The following is a 21299-nucleotide window of genomic DNA, read 5'->3' on the forward strand; positions in this document are numbered from 1 at the left end:
GCTTTAAATATCTACTGAGAGAGCAAACCAAACGCTGTGCTTTTTGTGTTTTCAGTGTCCAGCGATTCTCCTGTGTGCTTGAGAGGGCAGTCTGAGCCAAGGGGTATTCAGTTGGTTGTAGTCTGAAGAAGAAGAAGAAGAAGAAGAAGAAGAAGAAGAAGAAGAAGAAGAAGGATTGCTATGCACACACCTGAAACTAAACTTCAGCCACCCTGCTGTCCACCCTAATGCGCAAATAAAATTGATCCAGTTTCCTCTCTCATATGTCACTTAACTACCATTTGTTACTATTGACGCATGTTTGAATTCATACACATGCCTACCTTTCCTGTCTTTGGCCCACCAATGTGGTTGTTTTGTCCAGATTACTCATTTAGCATTTACACTAGCTTCTATTTCTATCTTTCTTTTCTTTAATCCCCTCTTTGCCAGCTCATCCACCATTAGATTCCCCTTCATCCCCTGGGTGTGTGCTTGAACAAACAGCAATCTCCCTGATTTGCTTTTCTCATACCTGACTGGCGAACTTCACGCAGTACATCTTGACAACTGATACTTTCTCCTCTAGTGGTCAAAATGAGTATTACAAAAACAGACACAAACGTTGTTGTTCCTCTCTTGCTGTCTGGGAGTGCAGTCATGATGTACAGAGTGAACCGGAGGGGGCTGAGCACACAGCCCTTGGGGGCTTCAGTGTTGAACACCAGCATAAAGGAGTTGTGACTGCCAATCAGTATTCTCTGGGATTTGTGAGGAAGTCATATAGCCAGTTGCAGAGTGTTGTACTCAAGCCCAGAGTGTTTAGCTTTCCAATCAGCAGTGACGTGTTAAATGATGAGCTGAAATCAACAACCAGCATCAAGGTGCGTGAAGACTGAGTGTAGAGCAGTGGATCTGGCAGCCTCTGTGGGTCTGTTGGTTCTGAAAGCATACTGGTGAGGGTCAGGCTGGCAGAGATGTTGTCTTTGGTGTGCTGGAGAACCAGTTTCTCAAAGCACTTGATCAGGATGGTGGTGAGAGCCACAGGGTGGTAGTCATTAAGACTGGACACAGCAGACTTTACTGGTACAGGGACGATGGTGGCTGTTTGGAGGCAGTCTCTCACTCTGAGCTAGATGTTATATAGCTGCTCTGCACATGTTAACAGTAAAGTACACGGCCGGGTGTATTATCTGGACCAGCAGCCTTATTTTATTTTCTCACATCCGCTGTGGTTACTGACAGTGGCCGGTCCACTAAATGCAATGTAGACTTCACAACTGAGTCTTTGTTTATGAGAGCAAAGTGAGCATAAAATCTGCTCAGGTCATCTGGCCACATGGCCTCACACATGATGGGGCCGCTCCTCAGGGCTTCATTTATACTGGAACAACATCACTTGAGCAGCCATGTGGTTTATGCTTTTTAAAGTCTTAAAATTTTGGCTTATAGTCACTGTAAACTCCACAGTAAGTTAGCAATTGTGCTGCAAAATGATGTAATGAGTATGGTTAGTTCAAGATGTGTATGCAAGGTGCGATGCTGTCCACAGTACTGAAACAGGTTGGAAGCTATTCATCAGAAGAACACATGGACGGAATACGTCACTTTGGTTTCTTAGCTCACTGCTTTTCATTGTTGTTGTAGATATTTTGGCCCGAATTCCATTTCCCCCATTGTCCACTAACAGAGGGATGGCAGGTCAACAGGGAGGTGAAGGGAAAGTCAAGGAGAGAGAAAGAGATAGAAAGGAGAGCAATGTAAAACATAATCAGCTGCTACTACCCTGCTGATTTTGAGTAATGATTGAGAATGCTCTGATTAATAAATGTCAATATATAATGCTCAGTTTGTAACAGGTTTAGTTTTGTCAATTGCTAGCCCACAGGCATTGTCCAATGTGGTCCAGGCACTGTGGATTTTTCATGTGTTCCCTGATTTTTAGTGCTCCAACTGAAACAGCACCCTGCTTTTGTAGTCTGTAACATTTAGTGCCATTGGTGTTGATGTCTCTCTCTAATCTTTGCTGATGTCTCCTCCTTGCCTCGTTGATGCCTGCTTCTCGTCAGGTGGAGTGTTGTGCTTACTTGTCAACGGACCGCGAGACAGCTTTTTTTTCGCTATGAAAAGGTTTTCCTGGCCAGAGAATGACTTACCGTCTTTGTGATCACCACATTTACTGATATATAATGTCACTAAAGATGTGCAGTATATCCCTCAAGATTGATGTGGTTATCCTGAGTGGCAACATCTCTGAACATTTACCAGTCTGTGCAGTCAAAACAGTCCTGCTGCTGTAGCTTTATACATTTCATCTGATGGTTTGTCCCTCTTCATCAACTGTAAGTCGGCAGAAGGAGCAGATAAATATGTTCTGATGGGAATGAGGATGTGAGAGGGTGTGGCAACTGCCAGATGGCTGAATATTCATTTATACACGGTCAAGGATATTTCTTCCTCTAGTGGGGGTCTGAACATGCTGAGGGAATTTAGCTTAAACACTTCCATTCCATTCCATCAGGTTTTGCCATAGTACATGTAACGTCATGCACAATTCCTGGGGTTTGAGTTTGCATCTGAGGGAATGTAAACAGCAAAAAAAATGTATATATAAAAGGTGAACGCTCTGGGCAGATAGTACGGTCAACATCTTGGCGTCAGACCATCCACTGTATTTATTTATGTAGACACAGAGCCCCCCTCCTCCCCTTGTACTGGAGTTTTGTGTTCTGTCCACCCATCCAGAAGCGCCCTGCATTCCATTGTAAGAGAATTACCATTATTCAGATCAATCAACCCATTGTGCTCACTAGCTAGGCTGAATGGTGAGGTTCTCCCGATGTCAGTCCTAAATGATTCACTACGGCTTTGACACCCTACTGCATTTGATTATCTTTTGACTTTACTTAAGCCCTACTGTTAATTACTTGTGTTGTAGCTCTTTTACCCCCATTGCTCCCATTCTTACAGCTTCTGCATAAATTACCCATCATTCCACACTTGCTTTTGGGTTAGCGTTCCCCCGTCTCATAATCTCACACACACACACACCATATGCAATACTATTGACTTCGCAGACTCATTCCACACTTTCCATACTCACCCCTTCATCAAGCACATCGCCTCTGCACAGCCTCTTAACACTTGTTGGCTGTGTCAGAACCTGTGAAGTACCTCTGTGAGTTTGGCACGTACACTATGACCAGGTCATAAAATCATCCTTCCTTAAAACTCAGTCAATATTGTTTAATTTTGTTTTTGGTCTTAGTTATTTTTCTATTTTGTGCTCCCACTCTCTCTGTTCTTTCCACCTTATGTTTTCATACCTCCCTCAGCTTTCTCAAGCTCTTCTCCATTCACTAATTTACTTAATAAATAACCATCATTCCGCATGTCTTCATCTGGGTTTATGGCCAAACGGTTGCCTTGCTGATGATGCTGATTTTGCTCTAACAAAAAACATTCATGTTGGATAAGCAACTTTGCACTATGTCAAAAAAAGTTCATTCGCAGAATCTCACATATTCAGTAAATATTTTATTGGCTTTAACTGGAATCTGGTCATCACTGTAGTTACAGCAACAGCTTGTGGAGAATACATTCAACAGTTGCTTTTTGTGTGTAAATCCCATGAACCTCAAACCCACACAAACACATTTTTACACAAGGCTTTTTATCTGCTGTTATAGACGAATAGGAAGGCACAACATCTAGGAAACATGGAATGTATTTAAAGGCACTTAATGGGGGAAGTGGTCAAAAAGAAAATTTACAACGTCATTAAATCCGTGCTAATACAGCAAGTTGTGCACAATACTGTGGAACAGGAAGGCTTCTATCATCCTTTCAGAATAAGAGCTTACAATGCTTATCTGACATTAAAATTGAGTGTGAAGTGATTCTGACACTCAAATAAAAAATCATCTTGACATTGGTTTGAGACATAATTTACATTCTAGAGAAGACATTCAAAGCTATGGTTAATGTGCAGCGTTGCAATCTGTAATTTGACATTTTATAAGGTGCAGGTGTGACATGCAAAAAGGCTTCTGTTCCAACATTGTAGGGGTTATTACACACAAAAATTTCAGGCTGGGCAATATAGTCTCATAATAATAATATTGGAATATTTATATGTATCAAGATACATGTCTTGATACTTTATATCTCTGCAGAAGCACTTCATAAATACTAGAACTGGGTGACAAAATCAAATATCACAATGCCAGTATCAATATTGCAATACTGAAGTAGTGACTATTAGTACTTTGACAAAGTATGAACACAATAACATTTCTGATAAATAATCATTAGTACTGTGGATATAATGACTAAGACAAGATTTAGAACAAGTAAAACAGTATGGCAAGTTCAGAAAATGACATCACTTTAATGTAATGTGGCCTTTAAAACCAGGAAAAGACAACACTCATTACATAACCATATCTGAAATCCAAGCCCATATATATATATAACAATCTAAAATTGATAGTGCCCAGCCCCACTTTGAGCTCTGTCAAGTTTAAATTTAGTAGATCACTATCAGTACTGTGGCTTTTGAATATTGTGCTGTTGAATATTATTATTCATGTAGATACAGAGGCTTTCTCTCCAGTGCATTGGTATTACTGAAGTATAAAAAACCACTATGTATCATTCAATGTATCTGTGTTTGAAGAATACAAAAATATTCCATATACATTTTATTTCCAAAGATGGTTTCAAGGTCTTCTGAATATTTAAATCTAAATATCCATTTAGGCATTTAAATACATTCACAGCAAATTTTAATCAGACACTATATGTAAAGATAAGTGAGTGGGGAACAGAGCTACAGGTGAATCGCTCCAGACACAGAAGAACCCTTTAAACCAGCACCGACTGCACCCTGAGTGCATTCACACCTGCCCGTATTTTAACAACCGTATGCCACTAGCTTTGCAATCTATTAGATTGTAATGACTGCATTAGCTTTTTGCTTCATTTGAACTTGATTTTGGCCACTGGAGAACCTCAGAATCCCCTCACTGAAAAGACAAAAAATGTGTGATGCCTCGAGCATGCACTTTGCCTTCTCCCCGAGTAGTGAATTCAGACTGCAATAGGCAACCTCAAGCTGCATTCTAACATGTGAGAGGGGCACAGCAAATACAAGGAACTACATATTATATTGTTTCATTACTAAATAAATACAAATAATGCTTGAGATCAACAATAAATACATTTTGATAAATAAGCAGTCAAAGCCATAGCCTTTACCCTGAAGGCTCTGCGAAATAATTAGACAATAATAATAATAATAATAATAATAATAATAATAATAATAATAATAATAATAATAATAATAACAACAACATGATGGAATCATCAGGGTTTTTTTTATGTTCTTTTGATTTCAGAACTGCTATTATCAACTAATCAAAAAGCAGCTAAGTTTTTAATCCAAAGGCCAGAAGCAAATTAACACAAGGAACCTGGCGACTGCTACCAACTTAAAAAAATTCAAGTCTCCATGTTCCTTCTACTCCATAGACTGAACTACTTTGTACAAAACAAAAAGTTGGTATGAAAAATTGTTGTTAAAGTTACATGCATGCATACAGTGGTATGCTTTAATGCTGTGAGCACAAACTAAATTTACCCCATCCCCACAGTATTAGGATGGAGGGAGAAATATCAGACATGGGCCCGCTCCAAACTGTTCCCACAAGGTTGGGAGCATGGAATTGTCCAAAATGTTTTGGTATCCTGAAGCATTCAATGTTCCTTTCACTGGAACTAAGGGGCCAAGCCCAGCTCCTGAAAAACAACCCCATACCATAATTCCTCCTCCACCAAATTTCACAGTTGGCACAATGCAATCTGAAATGTACCGTTCTCCTGGCAACCTCCAAACCCAGACTCGTCCATCAGATTGCCAGATGGAAAAGCGTGATTCATCACTCCAGAGAACGCGTCTCCACTGCTCTAGAGGCCAGTGACGGCGTGCTTTACACCATTGCATCCGACGCCTTGCATTGCACTTGGTGATGTGTGGCTTGGCTGCAGCTGCTCGGCCATGGAAACCCATTCCATGAAGCTCTCTGCGTACTGTACTTGGGCTAATCTGAAGGTCACATGAAGTTTGTAGCTCTCTAGCAATTGACTGTGCAGAAAGTCGGCGACCTCTTTGCACTATGCGCTTCAGCATCCATTTCCAAACCTGGACATAAAAAACAAAACAAACTGTCTGCCTAGCTAGAAAGTAAACTCTAACTTAGGGAATGCTTTCTTGTAATTTGCTCTAATGCATGCAATGACACTTGCACTCTGCGCTGAACTGCACTAAGCGCAAGATAGAGCTGATAGACTTTGAGATGAGTGAACTGGATGTGCAAAAATGATTGAAAAATGAAGTTATTTCCAGGTTTTAGGACTACAACTTCCACCCCTCTACTGAAAGATTATGTGCATTTAAGACCCCCAACACTGGCTTTTTTTAAAATATAACATCTCTGGAGAGATTTCCCCATAGAGTGATAACTGACCACCAGCTCCATGAAACAAGGTACAGAGCACCAACAGTCCAGCCTGATTGATGGAAAGTAATCTGCAGGATGGCCTCTTCAACAGCACGGTCACCATGACACCAGTGAAAGGAAAAGGAAACTGAGCATGATTACAAGTGAAAAACAAACATACTGTTGGCTTCTTGACATAAATTAACTGCAAGGCACTTTCATAATCTCACCATCTACTGATTTCTCTTGGTGATAACCTTTAAAATGGAGCACCAAGTTGTCACAAGCCTCTATGAGGTGGAAAGGTTGTGGCACAGGCAATCATTACAAAATTGGCTGTCCATAGAAACGCAATACTGCAACACCCTGAGAGCAGCACAGAGACACCCTGCGCTGATCACACACACACGCACGCACACGCACGCACGCACACACACACACACACACACACAGATCTCAGGAATACTGCCCAGAATAAGTCACTTTAAACTACCTCACATTCATTCCACAATGGCACATGCACAGCACATGTAAGTGAACAGGATCACTGTCACTGTGAAGGCAATCCTCACAAGACAGAAGGTGTCCGGTGAACTGACGTGACTCACTTGCTACAACAATGCACAGGGCTCAGAGGAGTAGGAGTTGAATGGTCTCCATCTCCCTCCTTCCCTCTTTCTATTTCACTCCCAGCTCAGGGCAAGGGATGAAGAATCCTAATCATCAGAAAGACAGACCCTGCTGAAGATGGGAAGGAGGCGGGACGCATCCAGGAGGGGGGAATCAGACCCACTCTGACTGTCCAGGCTGCTATGGTACCCCTCCCGGTCAGACATAGAGTCAGCAGAGCTGGGGGTGCTGTCTGATGTGGGCTCAAAAAAGCAGGGGGTTGTTGGGGATGATGGGGCCGCACCCTGTGGCTCAGACACAGGAGGGGGCTCCAAGCTAGGGCTGAAGAGGCTGGTGAGCTCCTGACTGGAGTAGGTGAAGGGGTTGCTCTGCCACTGTGTGAGGTCTGTGGTGGAGAACATGAGTGGAGGTGCGATGGAGGTAGGGCTATCCTGCAGACGGCTGCTGGGGAAGCCTGCAAAACTGAAGCTGTGCTGCAGCGGAGGACGTTCCATCTTGTTGAAGGTCGAGAGGGGAGGGGGCCCGCGGCGCTCCTCTGTGATGTGGATGAAGTGGCAGCGCGGCCCATAGGGGCAGAAACCGATGGAGTGGAAGGTGCGGCACAGCTCTGTCTTGTACTTGGGGTGACGGCTCAAGCTGCGCAACTCATGCATGCCATGGGCAAACTGGCACTTATCACCATACTTACAGGTGTTACTCTCCTGAAAGGGCCGGCACAGCTCTGTCTTATAGCGGCTCGAGTTGACCTGGCTGCTGCCACCCACACATGCTTGACCGCCAGGCCGCAGCCCATCCACGAGCTCTGAGAGGGAGCACTCACGGAGACGGTTCTCCTTGTTGTTGGTGCTACAGCAGCTACCTACCCAGACAGAGCGATCACTATTAAGGCTGTTGACAAACTGGTTCTGGCTTAACTTTGTGCTGGGGAGGCTGACTGAGTGACGGCGTTGGAACAGGCCTCCTGCAGAGGGGGCCCCCACCGCCTTCCTGTCCAGCAGGGACCCGGTGTGGGCGCAGGAAGAGAGGCTGGCATTGGAACACGGGACAGACGTCAGCTGAGGTCCACCAAGACTGTTGTTGTAGTTCAACATCTTATTGTTCTGTGAAGACAAACAAGTCATTTAGAAAACTAATAAGCGCACCCTGTGGTTAACCTCATGTCTGCATTCCAGCACAACTGCGATCACTTCTGTGATTATGGCTTTTTCCCTTGTAATTACGACTTACAGTGGGAATATTTCTCATGTTATCCTTTTCTTTAACTGGTGGAAATAGGCTTCAATATTTACCACCGTGAACCTCATCTGAAGCCTTTCGGACCCTACACTTTTGGAGTTGATGATAACATACAGGTGGGATGATGTTTTATTCAAAGCAGCTGCTATGCCCTGTAACTCTTGTCATAATGTTTTTCACAGTGAATATTTTTGCCACTGCATATGTCAGAGCAGAAACTCCTGCCTGGACATGTTTTAATTGAATACAGGTTCAGAGTTTGTTGGCTCAGGTCCTAAAACACAGCTGCTGCCTTTATCTTCCTGTTCAGTCAATCTTAAGTTACCTGCTCTAGGTGTGTGTGGGTCGGAACTCACACACATTCGTGTCCAGCGAGCTGCACATGCAGAGCTGTTCGGCCTTGGTGATGACAATATGTCAACCTTTGTTCAAAACTGTTCCAAACCGCTGAGTAGTTTTAGAAATTCATCGCTTTGATAATCTACCATTAACCAGATGATGTACACCGAGCATGTCATTTCATCCACTTGGAGCAAACGCAGCTTTCCGCGATCGCTCAACTATAAACCTGCGATCACTGCTCTGACAGACAGCACGTCAACGTCACAGAGGGTACCACGCAGTATAACGGTTGGCAACAGCAAGTTAGATATGACACTGTTCAGGCTGCATTCAGACACTGAGCCAGGGAGTCACAGTACAGTTGACTCGCAGAAGCTTCCTGTTGACAGCTAGCTGGTGTTACCTCACTTCAGTGTTACCACAGACGTTAACGTTACTCGGTCTGTGTGCGTCACACTCAAGAAAGAAAAAAAAAACTTGCACAAACTTGTGAACACATTAGCCGGCAGACCAACACGTATAAAACCAATGTTCAATTATTTACAGGAGCTCAATGGCACTTGACGTCGAAAAAAAAATATACTGCGACAACTCAACAATCACGGCTGAAGTTACTGTCCTCGAAAGCTTAGCAGAAAACTTGCAGGGAGAAAAGCGGCTAGGCTAATGCTAGCACTTTCTCCAGAAAAGGAAAACAGTCAGCGGGCCGACTCCTCCCGGATAGCCGCCATTTACCTTGTAAGACTCGTCTGTGCATTCGAAGAAAGGAGGAATAATAGTCGCTGTCATGTTTGTTTGCAGAGAGAAAGAATAACAGGTGGTGGTTTTCAGAGTCTTGCGCCCTGCGGACAACCCCTCCTCACTTCTCTTCTTCTTTCTCTTCTTCTCCAGTTTCTGCCACTTTGGGCGCTCGGAGGTGTCTCACTGCCCCCTGCAGGACAGATTCGACTGACACACCACACTTCATATTGTCACATACAGTAAATCTGTGTCATGCAGGAGCTGTAAGACTGCTTTTGCTTTTTTCTGCTTTTAGAAACAGAATCCCAGGTCTGACAGCCTCTCATAAAAAAGGTTTTCCTCTCTGCATTATATTTGTGACATTAAAGGAACACATGCTTGCCTGTTTCAGGGCGTCCATATTCACATTATCCAGTGGGATATTTTCCCATAATGTGCAAGTGATTTAACCCACAATGACAAGCCTCAGTCTGAAACATTTTTATATTTAGTCTCTTTGAACTGGCTTTTATAACCTGAGCATGGATAGAAAATACAGTGTCTTCCTTTACTTCCCCCATCCATAAATCGTTGCCATTCTCTTCAGCACCCACCCTGATTTTTCTTCTAAATTCCCCTTTTCCCATAGTTACACTCTAATTAGGATTGCCTTTGTTATATAATCAGAAAATTCATTTCCCGCAACTCCAACATGTCAAGGAAGCTGTCAGAGCAGCTGCTGAATGAGAACTTCATCTGGCATCATGGCCCCCACAAAGCCCAAAGAATTGCTAATAATTATGGAGTGAAAACAGAGCTTTTATGTGATAAAGTCATCAATCCTATGTCCAAACTGAGCCTTATACATCCAAATCCTGCCACGATCTGGATCCCTCAAACGTGTCATTTTGCATTTTAGGAAGTGACTTACAGTAATTTATACACTGTTGGCGGTGGCTGCCATGCAGGGTGCCAACCAGCACATCAGGAGCAGTTTGGGGTTCAATATCTTGCCCAAGATCATTTTGACATGCAGACCAGGGGAATCGAACCATATAAAATAAAAGATGCTGGCTCTACCCCTGAGCCCAGTAGATCAATGTCAGACTTTTTCTTAGCCTCAAAGGTACACATAAGCAGTCCATATGTTTTGCCATGCTTTGCTGCCCCATTCTTAGTTTCCCAGCTCACTGATTTAGACTGCATTTGATCTTCTGACCACATTCCTATGATTCCAAGGAACACCTAGCAGGGAAGGTTTGATTAGAGCCACTTAGTGTAGTTTAACTCAGTACTGCAGCCAAAATGTCCTATTGGGAAGGTTTCAAAAGCCCCACAACAGAGCATCGATGACTTGGTGTGCAGAATATCTCATTTTCCAAATGGTGACTTAGCAGCAGAGCCAAAAAACAAAAAAAGAAAAAACAACAACAATAACAACAACAACAAAACATCCAGTACAGATCATTGCCTGGTATATGGAATGCATGGTCACATCCAACCAGTCTTCCCATGACATTTAAACTTGAAAATCTCAAGTCATTCATACATATATCAAAGAAACACCCAATAACTTAGAATCTTTCACTCACACTGAAGGAGATTTGAGAGTGGGATATACCGATATACAGACATTCCTTGGAGAGATAGACTGTGAGGGCCCTCGTCCACTGGAGTCCTTCCCTCAGCCTGATGATCCACAAGGCAGTTTATCCCGTGAAGCAGAATCCCAGAAAAAAGTGTGTTGATTCCTTGGTGGAATAAAATATGTGATGAAGCTGTATACAGCATGTTCGGGGTGGACCAATCATCGGTCGATATTCAGCATCTTTTCGATCATCAGTGCCTGTGTTTTTTGTGTCTGGTTATCGATTAGATTAAATATGGGGCACTTTGGGTCTGACACAGCATCCTTTCTCTGTTAGTGGTCACAACTCTGTGGTTTGTAATTGCACTACTTCCATCACTGGTTATTCTCAACTCTGAGAGTAAGATCTTTATTTTTCCTGTATGTTTATTGGTTCCAATTGTGAATTGTCGGTCTCACAGATTTTTTGCCCTTTGGCCATCAGACTTGGGCTGCTACTAGCCATAAATCCACATGGTGCTCTTATGTTATATATAAAAAAAAACAGAATTGGCATTAACCGCCGGGCAGAGGGGCTATTTTCACCCAAAACGGGGCGGGGCACCACACAGGGGCAAAGTACCCGGATAGGATGCTCTCTGACAGCAAAACAGTGACCTATCGTAGTGACGCAGCGCTTTCCCAGAATTCAACGAGGCATCATGGCGGACACCAGGGAGAAAGCGCTGCAGGACTACAGGAAAAAATTACTCGAACACAAAGAAGTTGACGGGCGGTTAAAAGAATGTAAGGAGCTGGCGACAATTTAATACGGACGTTTTGGCGTGTCAACAAACCACCGCGTTTGTTTAGATGAGAGGCAGATTACTGTAGCAGCATCAGCTAGCTGGCGAGCTACCTAGTGCTTTGTCATGCAGTTAGCATCCTCGTAGAAATGAATGGAGGCAAACAGGTTCTCGCTAGCAGGGCTATCTTAGCTTCACTCCAGGAGCAGCGCTGGTTGTGTTTGTATAATTGTGTTGTCTCGTGTCAGCCTGACATCGAGCATAATTTGTTACTTTAGCTTTATCGACTAGCTTCTTGGCTGTTCCTTATTTTAATATCGAAAAGTAGATACAATAACGATACATTCAGGGTGTCCGTCTCACTTGTTTTTCAGTGAGAGAACAGCTGAGAGAACAAACTAAACAGTACGAGAAGTCAGAGAATGATCTGAAGGCTCTTCAGAGTGTCGGCCAGGTAAGAGTATTAACCATACCTTATTTGCATTTTAGCCATTTGAACTTACTTGTGTGTTACATTTTTCAAGGAGCTGCAACATTATTGGGCCAGAACAGTGAGTTTTGGCACCGAAAATGATTCAATGCCAATGCTATCTTTTTTCTTAGTTCAAATTTTGTTTTCAATTACCAATTTATTTATTTTTTTAAAGTTGTTGATGCCATAGTTCAATGTCACTGTTTAAGGTCCATACAACAGTAGATTAAGGCAGATTTTTGATGATGAACACATTTAATGGACTTAACTGAAAGACTCATTTTTGCTCATAAACAGGCCTGGATTTAAGTCATTATGAGGCTGTTTTGGCCATGTATTCGAACTGATTCGAGTCAGTGCGGATGTCACGGTTCGGTGTCATATGACAAATACGTTTTACATAGGGAGCGAGCATATGTGAACGGATGAAATCATAACTGTGCTGACACATCCTCCTTTGTGATTGCACGCACAGGAGACACAATATTATTATCCTTGCGGTGAGGGTACAGAAACCCTCCCTACCTCTATCTTGGGGAGAGTTTCTATACAACACTGTATTGTTAAATACATATTTGATATGCTAAAGGATTTTTTTGGATGATGATTTATAACATGCATTGGGAAGAGTATGAGTCCTTATTTTTTCAGCATGTTTTTTCCCACATCACATTTTCTCTTTATCAGCAAGCCTAACGGAGAACGAAACAGTTTGGTCTGAGTGTATGTGGGTGAAGGGGGGGAGAGGAGTTTAGTGGATGGAGACGGGGAAAGGGACCTAACTATTCAAACAGAAAGGAGAGGACCGGAAGCTGATTTTATTCTATCTTAACTAACTACAACTGTGTCCGATTCCTTGCAGATTGTTGGAGAAGTGCTCAAACAGCTGACTGAGGAGAAATGTAAGTTTGTTGGTGGTTATATTACGTTTACATGTGTCACAGCACAGGTAGTAGGAGCAAAATTATTTTACACCTAGGAGATTTAATTACTACAGACCTTTGCCTTTATCAGAACTAGTGCTGTACACTATAGTGTTTGATACTGAACTTGTTACTTTTAAGGGTACCGACTGAATTATGTTGGTCCTACTGATTCCCTTTTAATCGATTGGTACCAAATCTTGGTAGCTGAGATTGCATTTTTACAGTTGCATTATATCAACAATGAACAACAGCATTTTACATTACATCCTTTTTAGCTGATGTATTGTCCTGCGTGCTGATAATGTCCACCCTGCCACCTTTTTTTGTTGGGTCTGGTGAGAGGAATAGCCAGGTAAATTATGGAAAGAAATAAAAAACAACAGAAATAACAGAAGTTCCATTTTAGAGGACATAGTCACATAGTGAGGAATGCAGCACTCATCTCGATGACAGAGAGGGAGTATGCAACATGATACAATCACTTTTTAAAATTGGTATTAAGGCATTTGAACACAAAGTCTAATTTCTCCTGTGTTTTTTAGTCTGTCATTCATTAAAAAAAGACGTTACGCACAGAAATGTTACAAAGGAGTTACTAAGCAGTGAAGCTGTGCTTGTGGTCCTTTCACTTAAAGTAAATGAAAACAGGAGGCTTACTGCATCTATCGAATCCTGAAAACAAGACAAGAGCAGAGTTTCACCTGCTGATAAAAGAGCTGCAGAAGTATCCTGATGCTTCGAGATGTATTTCTAATGACAACCAGTTAATGTGACACATGGTCAGCTGTGTTTACCTAAAATATGTGATGCTTATATCTGCTTTTTTTTTTTTTTTCAGTCATTGTTAAGGCCACCAATGGCCCCCGATACGTGGTTGGATGCCGCCGACAGGTAAATCATATTGTGATTATTGTTACAGACGTTGAATTGCAATATGGTTCGAGATTAACAGGAACCATAATTTTTATATCATGGAGAAATGTGAGGAATGTTTAACAATATAAAAAAATGAAAACCACCCAGTAATAGGTTATTGCTATAGTCATTGTTCTTGGTGTGGACAATCCTGTACTCCGGCGTATTGGAAAAACTATTATAAAGCCATAAGAGTCTTCATCAGGAACAGTGTGACGTCTGAAAAATATCCTCAAGTGATGTCACTTGAGTGGCCATTGATCAGGTCTGAAGAATATAAATTTGAAAGGGAAAAAAAATCTCCGGTTGTGGCACTCCAGCCCTCTGTTGTCCACCCCTCAACACTACTTAAAGCTAAAATGTCTATTTTGATACTTTTTTTAACTGTTCATTTTCGATCAGTGTTATAGTAGTGCAATTCTTTATTGGAGGAGTACTTTTTTATGTAGGAAAAAAAGTTGAAGTAACACAAGTTGCTTGCTCTTTATTGATATAGGCTTCTTATGCAGTAAAAATTACATTTGCTGCATTGGCAACAACCCTGCTAATCTGTAACATTTTTGCTCCCAGTTGGACAAGTCACAGCTGAAGCCAGGCACCAGAGTGGCTTTGGACATGACAACACTCACAATAATGAGGTAGGCTGAATGTATTTATCACTTAGAATTAGTTAACAGTGTTTGATGCTAATAAGGATCTAACACTACACACGTTTATGCTGAACCACTGAACTGGATAATTATAGACTATATGTGCGTTGCCATATGGCATTCAAGCAGTATCTTGCTGCAGATGTACACAGAACAGATTGATGATAGACATCATATCTGTTTGTCACACAAGATGGTCAGCCATCCAGATCCTGACCTATCCTTTCTCCTCATAAATCTATAAGGAGGTGATGGCCTCAACACAAGGGCGTATTCTCTTACTGAGCATTTAAATCACCAGAAGGTGAACTTTTTTTAATGTTCAGAATGTCAGTGACTCTTGGCACCCATTAGTTGGTAGAGCGGGTGTTCCATGTGCAGAGGCCTTGTCCTTGCTGCTTCACCCCTCAAGCTGTATTGTGGTTTGATAAACCATACAATGTACCATAAACAAAGCTGGGTGTGTGCTCATCCTGTGCTTAACATTGTTTCAAAGGTACCTGCCCAGAGAGGTGGACCCTCTGGTGTACAACATGTCCCATGAGGACCCTGGCAGTGTCTCCTACTCTGAGATTGGAGGCTTGTCTGAACAGATCCGTGAGCTGAGAGAGGTACAACCAAGCCTGAGCAATGAGACCATACAAGACACCAATTTTTGGATTTGCATGGTTAAGCTTTGTTTGGAGGGATTCTGTTTTAGATGAGAAAGGCGTTGAGACCAGGTAATACATTTTGATGTTATTTTTCATTCATGGTGCACAAACAACACTGCTTTTGTTTGTGGCAGGTGATAGAGCTGCCTCTGACCAACCCTGAGCTTTTCCAGAGAGTAGGGATCATCCCGCCTAAAGGCTGTCTGCTCTACGGGCCTCCAGGTTAGTAGATAAGCGAAAAGATGATGTGGCTGAACAGGATCATTATGAGAGGAGGGTTCACACTATGTATCTGAAATTTATTATACAAAAATATTCCACCCTTAAAAATAGCAGTTTTGAATTTGCTATTTGTGTTGATGAGATTCCTTCTTTGACAGGCACTGGGAAGACTCTTCTTGCCAGAGCAGTGGCTAGTCAGCTGGACTGTAACTTCCTCAAGGTGAGTGTTGTCACCAATTTCAGATTGTACTGGCACACTGCAGTGCAGTCAGCTGATGATATCCGTGTGTGTGTGTGTCTGCCACAGGTGGTGTCCAGCTCTATTGTGGACAAGTACATTGGTGAGAGTGCCAGGCTGATCAGAGAGATGTTCAACTACGCTCGAGACCACCAGCCATGCATCATTTTTATGGATGAGATCGATGCCATCGGTAAGTGAAGCTGAGGATCTGGTTTGGTTTTTGTCATCACTGTCAGGCTGTCACATTTGAGCAAAAAAAAAAAAAGAGCACTATATAAAGTCCAATGATTGTATTTTATCATTAAAAACAGGGAGCTTCATATCAATACAGGGATAAAGACTCTCCACTCGGGACTTAATCACTTAACATAGAACCTGCCATCCTGTGTGCTCAATATAATATCTCACTGAATGTCATGTTTGTGTGTTGTTCCCTGTAGGTGGCCGTCGTTTCTCTGAGGGAACCTCTGCTGACAGAGAGATCCAGAGGACTCTGATGGAGGTAACTGACTCAAATTGTCCTATGCTTTCAAGAGCCAAATGCACATCAGTCTGGCAAAGACTGGAAACTGCATGGCACCTTTCAAGTGTTTAAATAAAAAAAAATTCCTCCAAAGGAAAGTGTTAATTAAGACATAAAGTATACATAGTATACAAGTATACATAAAATGATTAAACATGATTTATTTATTAAACATGATTTATTTAAGCACAGGTCAGACCTTGCTGTCTGTCTGTGCATATTTCACTCTTCTGGCTCCACTTTTTGGTAAAACAAAAGGGCACCGAGCTTAATGGACAACTTGAAGACAACTGTGATGAAGGAAAACGCCAACAAATAGATACCAACAGAAGAGTCACATGACATGGAAGCTACTCAAATTGAGGCTGAATTTTCATAAAAATATGACTAAATAAAAATAACCATTAAATAGAAGCATGTATTTTTAGTCCAGTGTAGTGATACACTTTGTTGAATTTAGCCCACTTAGTGTTTCTGTTTATGCAGGTTTAATTGATTTTTGGAGGATCGTTATATGCAGACAGAGGGACACTTTGTGCAGGAAGTCAGCTAATTAAGGGTTCTTGAGATCTGAGACCTATTGCATCTTAACAATACAATGCAAAAGGGCTTTGACTTTGGCCTGTGCCCAACATCAAGTTTTAGTCCCTGCAATGGAAAAAAGGCAACCCCTGATTTAGAACAATTGAAGTACCCTGTCCACATAGACCAGCGTCTTTGTCAAATGATCCTGATGAGTACTTTGGTTATCTATGGATCATGTAATCGCCCACTATTCTCCTTGCTCTGAAGTCCCAATGTCAAATAAAAACAAAAAACAAAATAGTAAACCACAAAGGAGCAGTGTGAATCATACAGCAGCGGTTGTCAAGATGTTGTTGTCATTCAAACAAGACGCACGCTTGGCATTTTCTCTCTCAGCATACAAACACTTCATCTCAAAAACATTTCCAGATGGTAAATGTAAATATAATGATCTTACCCACATCCCATCTGTACACATTATATTTCGGTGTTTATTTGTGTCGTGTCAGCTGCTGAACCAGATGGACGGCTTCGACACACTACACAGAGTCAAGATGATCATGGCCACCAACAGACCGGACACTTTGGACCCAGCCTTGTTGCGGCCTGGAAGACTGGATCGTAAAATCCGTAAGATTTCCACTGTTCCCGTTGATCCTCTGTGTGTCAGCTTTGTGTGAGCGCACACAGCAGATCTAATATTCACTTCTGATCTCCAGACATCGAACTGCCCAATGAACAGGCTCGTCTGGACATCCTCAAGATCCACTCCAGTCCCATTACCAAGCACGGAGAAATAGGTGAGTGAGCACAGCGGAGTTTCCCTCCTCTGCAGCTCTGCTGTGCCCCTGTATTCAAAATGTGCTGATGGCAGCGGTCTTCATCAGTTGTTCTCTGCCCTCCATTATCATGAGGATGTCTCATGTTTTATTAGATCTGTTGAGTTTTATAGTTGTAGGATAGCCCCATTAACTCTGAATTTTGAAGTACCCATCCTCCATCCATGAAATCCGGTCAGTAGACCCTGCCGACAATCCAACCACCAGACAAAGATAAGCTCCCTGGTGGATGAATTAATACCGCAAAAATAAAACACTATATGCAGAAATGTATATCAGAGGGACATTTAATAGACACATCTATGTATTAAAGAAGTGAATATTGGAGCAGCCTACATACACGTATACTCTTATAGTTGATATACTCTTTAAACTGTATTTGAATTGAATTACTGTAACAGAAAGTCAGTAACTAGCTAGTGAGGCCAATGCTACTAATGCTAACAGGTGCAGGAAATGGCTGAACAGTCTAACTAAAGCTATAACATACAAACAAACTGATATTATTTGGCTGTAATTTGGCCATACTGCCCAGCCCTAATAAGACCCAGTCAGGAAGCAAAAGTAAATATCTGTGTTATTGTGTCTAAAAGTCCCCATCTAAACCCGTCGGGACTAAAATGCGGCCCCGGGGTTTTGGGAGTAAATCAGGGTTTCTGTGTTTCCAAAAGTCTTCTTTTTAGAGGTCCTGAGACACAGGAGGGCTGTGGATGCTGGTCAGTAATGTAGCATGCATCTCATCGGAAATGTATTTCTCTGAAAGCAGCGGCCACAGATTTTGGTGTTTGAGCCAAGATCCTTCTTTTGCAGTAGTTAAGCAAATACATTTTTTTTTAAATTTCTATGCATTAAGCAAATAGTAGTAGAAGTAATAGGAGATAAGGAATTTCTATTGATTGTTGGAGCTGTTCAACAGAAAAAAGCTTTCAGAACATTTTCTTGTGTGTGTGTGTGGGGGGGTTAATTGAACAGCAAACATTAACAAATTAATTGATAATGAAAATAATCATTAGATACAGCCCCGTTGTTTTTTTCTTCTTTATTGTCATCAGAGTCCTTATCTCAAGCTATGATTGTCTGTTTTCAGATTTTGAAGCCATTGTGAAGCTGTCAGATGGTTTCAATGGAGCTGATCTGAGAAACGTGTGCACAGAAGCAGGTTGGACATCAAACGTTCATTCAGTGTCGTCATTATCTTCATTTTGTCAGTCCATGTCGTCTGTGAACAGCTGATTCATGTTGTGTTTGCTTACAGGTTTGTTTGCCATCCGCTCTGACCGTGAGTATGTCACCCAGGAAGACTTCATGAAGGCTGTGAGGAAGGTGGCTGATTCTAAGAAGCTGGAGTCCAAGCTTGACTACAAGCCTGTATAAATCCTCTCTGTGTCATAGTCCTTCTCTCATGTTTTCATTGCATTTTCATGCATTTGCTGTGTTCGATTGCTCCAAGGCCAGAAAAAAAACTGTTTATATTTGTTGGAAGCAACAGAAAAAGTAATTTTTTTTTCTCACAATAAATTGACTTTCACTCAGTAACCGTAACTGTGTTTCCACCTGTTAGTCCAACCCATGTTCTATATTCTGAATCTTTCATATAGTCATTCATGATTATTCAGCAGTTTCTTTTATTACCTTCAAGTAAGTGTGATGGACCTGCAGCATCTCTTAACTATATTGTCAAAAACTAATTAAACATATTACTTTTTGGATGTGGATGTTTATTCCTGACATTTTGAAATGGTAATTTGAGACCAACACAATAAATCAGGGGGGAACTTCCATTCCAGTTCCATTTAGAAGACAACTGAGCCTTTTAACTGACTCCATCGTCTGATAACTGAAAGTTTTCAAAAGTGTTATGGCAGCTAATTGGTGATCAGTGTTCTATCTGCGTTATAAAACATTTGAGTGAGATGACTGACTCTGGACAGAATTGTAATCACAGTGAATGGTCATGGACAATCAGCAGGACAAGGCTGAAATCCAGAGATATTTATCGTCCATAAACATCCATAAATCTTCTATGAAAGAGAGACTGTGCTTGTTTACTGCGTCTCAAAGTGATCCAGTGTAGCTGGCTGTGCATCCATGGGTACACTGCAAAGAGGAGATTCTGTAAGGCGGATCTTCTAAATATGAATGAATAAAGATATATATATACAAAACAAAAGGGTCAAAAAAGCACAACAGTACATATGACATCACATCTGACGCACTACTACATTTTCTTTGATTTTTACAACAAAGAGGCGTAACAACTGTCATACATTCAGTCTAAAGATACAGAGCGGCTTTATACGAGACACAGGAGTGCAGCGTTCATTCATTGTGAGTTCAAATAAAATGTTCTTCCTCTAAACACCGAACGTCTTCGAAGCTTTTTTATTGTTCACGTTTAAATGAGGTGCCAAACTGTTTGAGTTCAATAGTAAATAGAACCATCGCATTCAGATCAGTTACACATCATTTTTGTGTACCAACTGACAAACCAACAGAAGTCCACTGAAACCCATGAGTGATGAAACGGGTTATTATTGTGTATAATTGGGATTAATTGGGTTATTTTGTCCAAAAAAGTCAACACCACCAGTAAAACTGAGGTGACTGAGAACCTTCATCAACATGAAAATAAGGTCACGGAACACTGTTTGAAGCTAGAAAGGTGGCAGGGTCCGCCATATATAAACAAAGTAAAACAATATAAACTGTGTTGCCCGTTAAGGTTGTTTATAAAGTTTAGTCGGTTGTGAACACGAAGAGAGTTTGTTTGTTTGTTTAGGCAGAAAATTCAGTCATTCAATCAAGAGAAGTGATGTGTCACAGGCAGTTGAACTCTTAAAGACATCTCACCTCTCATCCAAGGGGCTTCTTCAGTTCTAACTAAATGGTAACTTGTGTTACACCTTGCTGAAACTGTCATTGTTATTGATTAGGTTTTAGTTCACATGTAAAGGGTGCATGGCAAGGTTCCAGACTGTCAGCAGTCAGAAAGGCAGGGCACTTTTCACGACTTAATTGAATATCTGGACTTTTACTTTCTGTGTCTCATTAGTGGTTAATTAGGAGTCGACATTGAAGGCATAAAATTTTAGATATTTATTAAAAGATTAGCATGATAGGTCTTGTGTACGCAAGCAGCATCGATAATGATTTCATCCTGGAGGAAATGGCCCTATAACAGGAGAGAGATAAAGCCATATCGATACTGCAAAACACAAGTATTCAAATGGATTAAAATATTCAGAATGGATATGTATCACTATTTATTTGACAACAGTAATTAGGAGTCATACCAAGCTTGCCATTGAACCCTTGAGGTGCAATAGGTAAGAATTTTTAGTTGAAACGAACTAAAATTATAAACAGTCTGGGAAGTGTAACAGTTCTTATACTATGATGTCTATGTGCTGTGCTGCAGAGATACTGAAGTTAGCATGTAGCCAGCTAGCCCTGGCCACAGCAGCTACAGTTAGCAGCAGTCAGCTGTTACTCTGGTAATATACTGATCTGCTGGAACTATGACTTCAGCGGCTTGCCAACTCTTACATATCAC

General features: G+C 41.6%; 2 protein-coding genes across 2 annotated transcripts; one reads left to right on the plus strand and one right to left on the minus strand.

Annotated features, from left to right (window-relative positions):
• Positions 1–6177: 6177 nt before the first annotated feature.
• LOC119012894 (mRNA decay activator protein ZFP36L1-like) lies at positions 6178–9566 on the minus strand. The gene is made up of 2 exons (XM_037087106.1): positions 9423–9566; positions 6178–8209 (listed from the first exon to the last, which is right to left on the minus strand). Exons 1-2 carry the CDS (start codon positions 9474–9476, stop codon positions 7196–7198), a joined length of 1068 nt encoding a protein of 355 aa, XP_036943001.1. The 5' UTR covers positions 9477–9566; the 3' UTR covers positions 6178–7195.
• Positions 9567–11625: 2059 nt separating this feature from the next.
• Positions 11626–19455, plus strand: psmc6 (proteasome 26S subunit, ATPase 6). Its single transcript, XM_037087193.1, has 14 exons — positions 11626–11781; positions 12155–12234; positions 13115–13154; positions 14017–14069; positions 14664–14731; positions 15240–15354; positions 15531–15618; positions 15777–15838; positions 15926–16049; positions 16300–16361; positions 17417–17537; positions 17627–17707; positions 18834–18905; positions 19002–19455. The coding sequence occupies exons 1-14, from the start codon at positions 11697–11699 to the stop codon at positions 19118–19120; spliced, it is 1170 nt and encodes a 389-aa protein (XP_036943088.1). The 5' UTR covers positions 11626–11696; the 3' UTR covers positions 19121–19455.
• Positions 19456–21299: the final 1844 nt, after the last annotated feature.

This window comes from Acanthopagrus latus, chromosome 22 (assembly GCF_904848185.1).
Source record: "Acanthopagrus latus isolate v.2019 chromosome 22, fAcaLat1.1, whole genome shotgun sequence".
Taxonomy (NCBI): Eukaryota; Metazoa; Chordata; class Actinopteri; order Spariformes; family Sparidae; genus Acanthopagrus; species Acanthopagrus latus.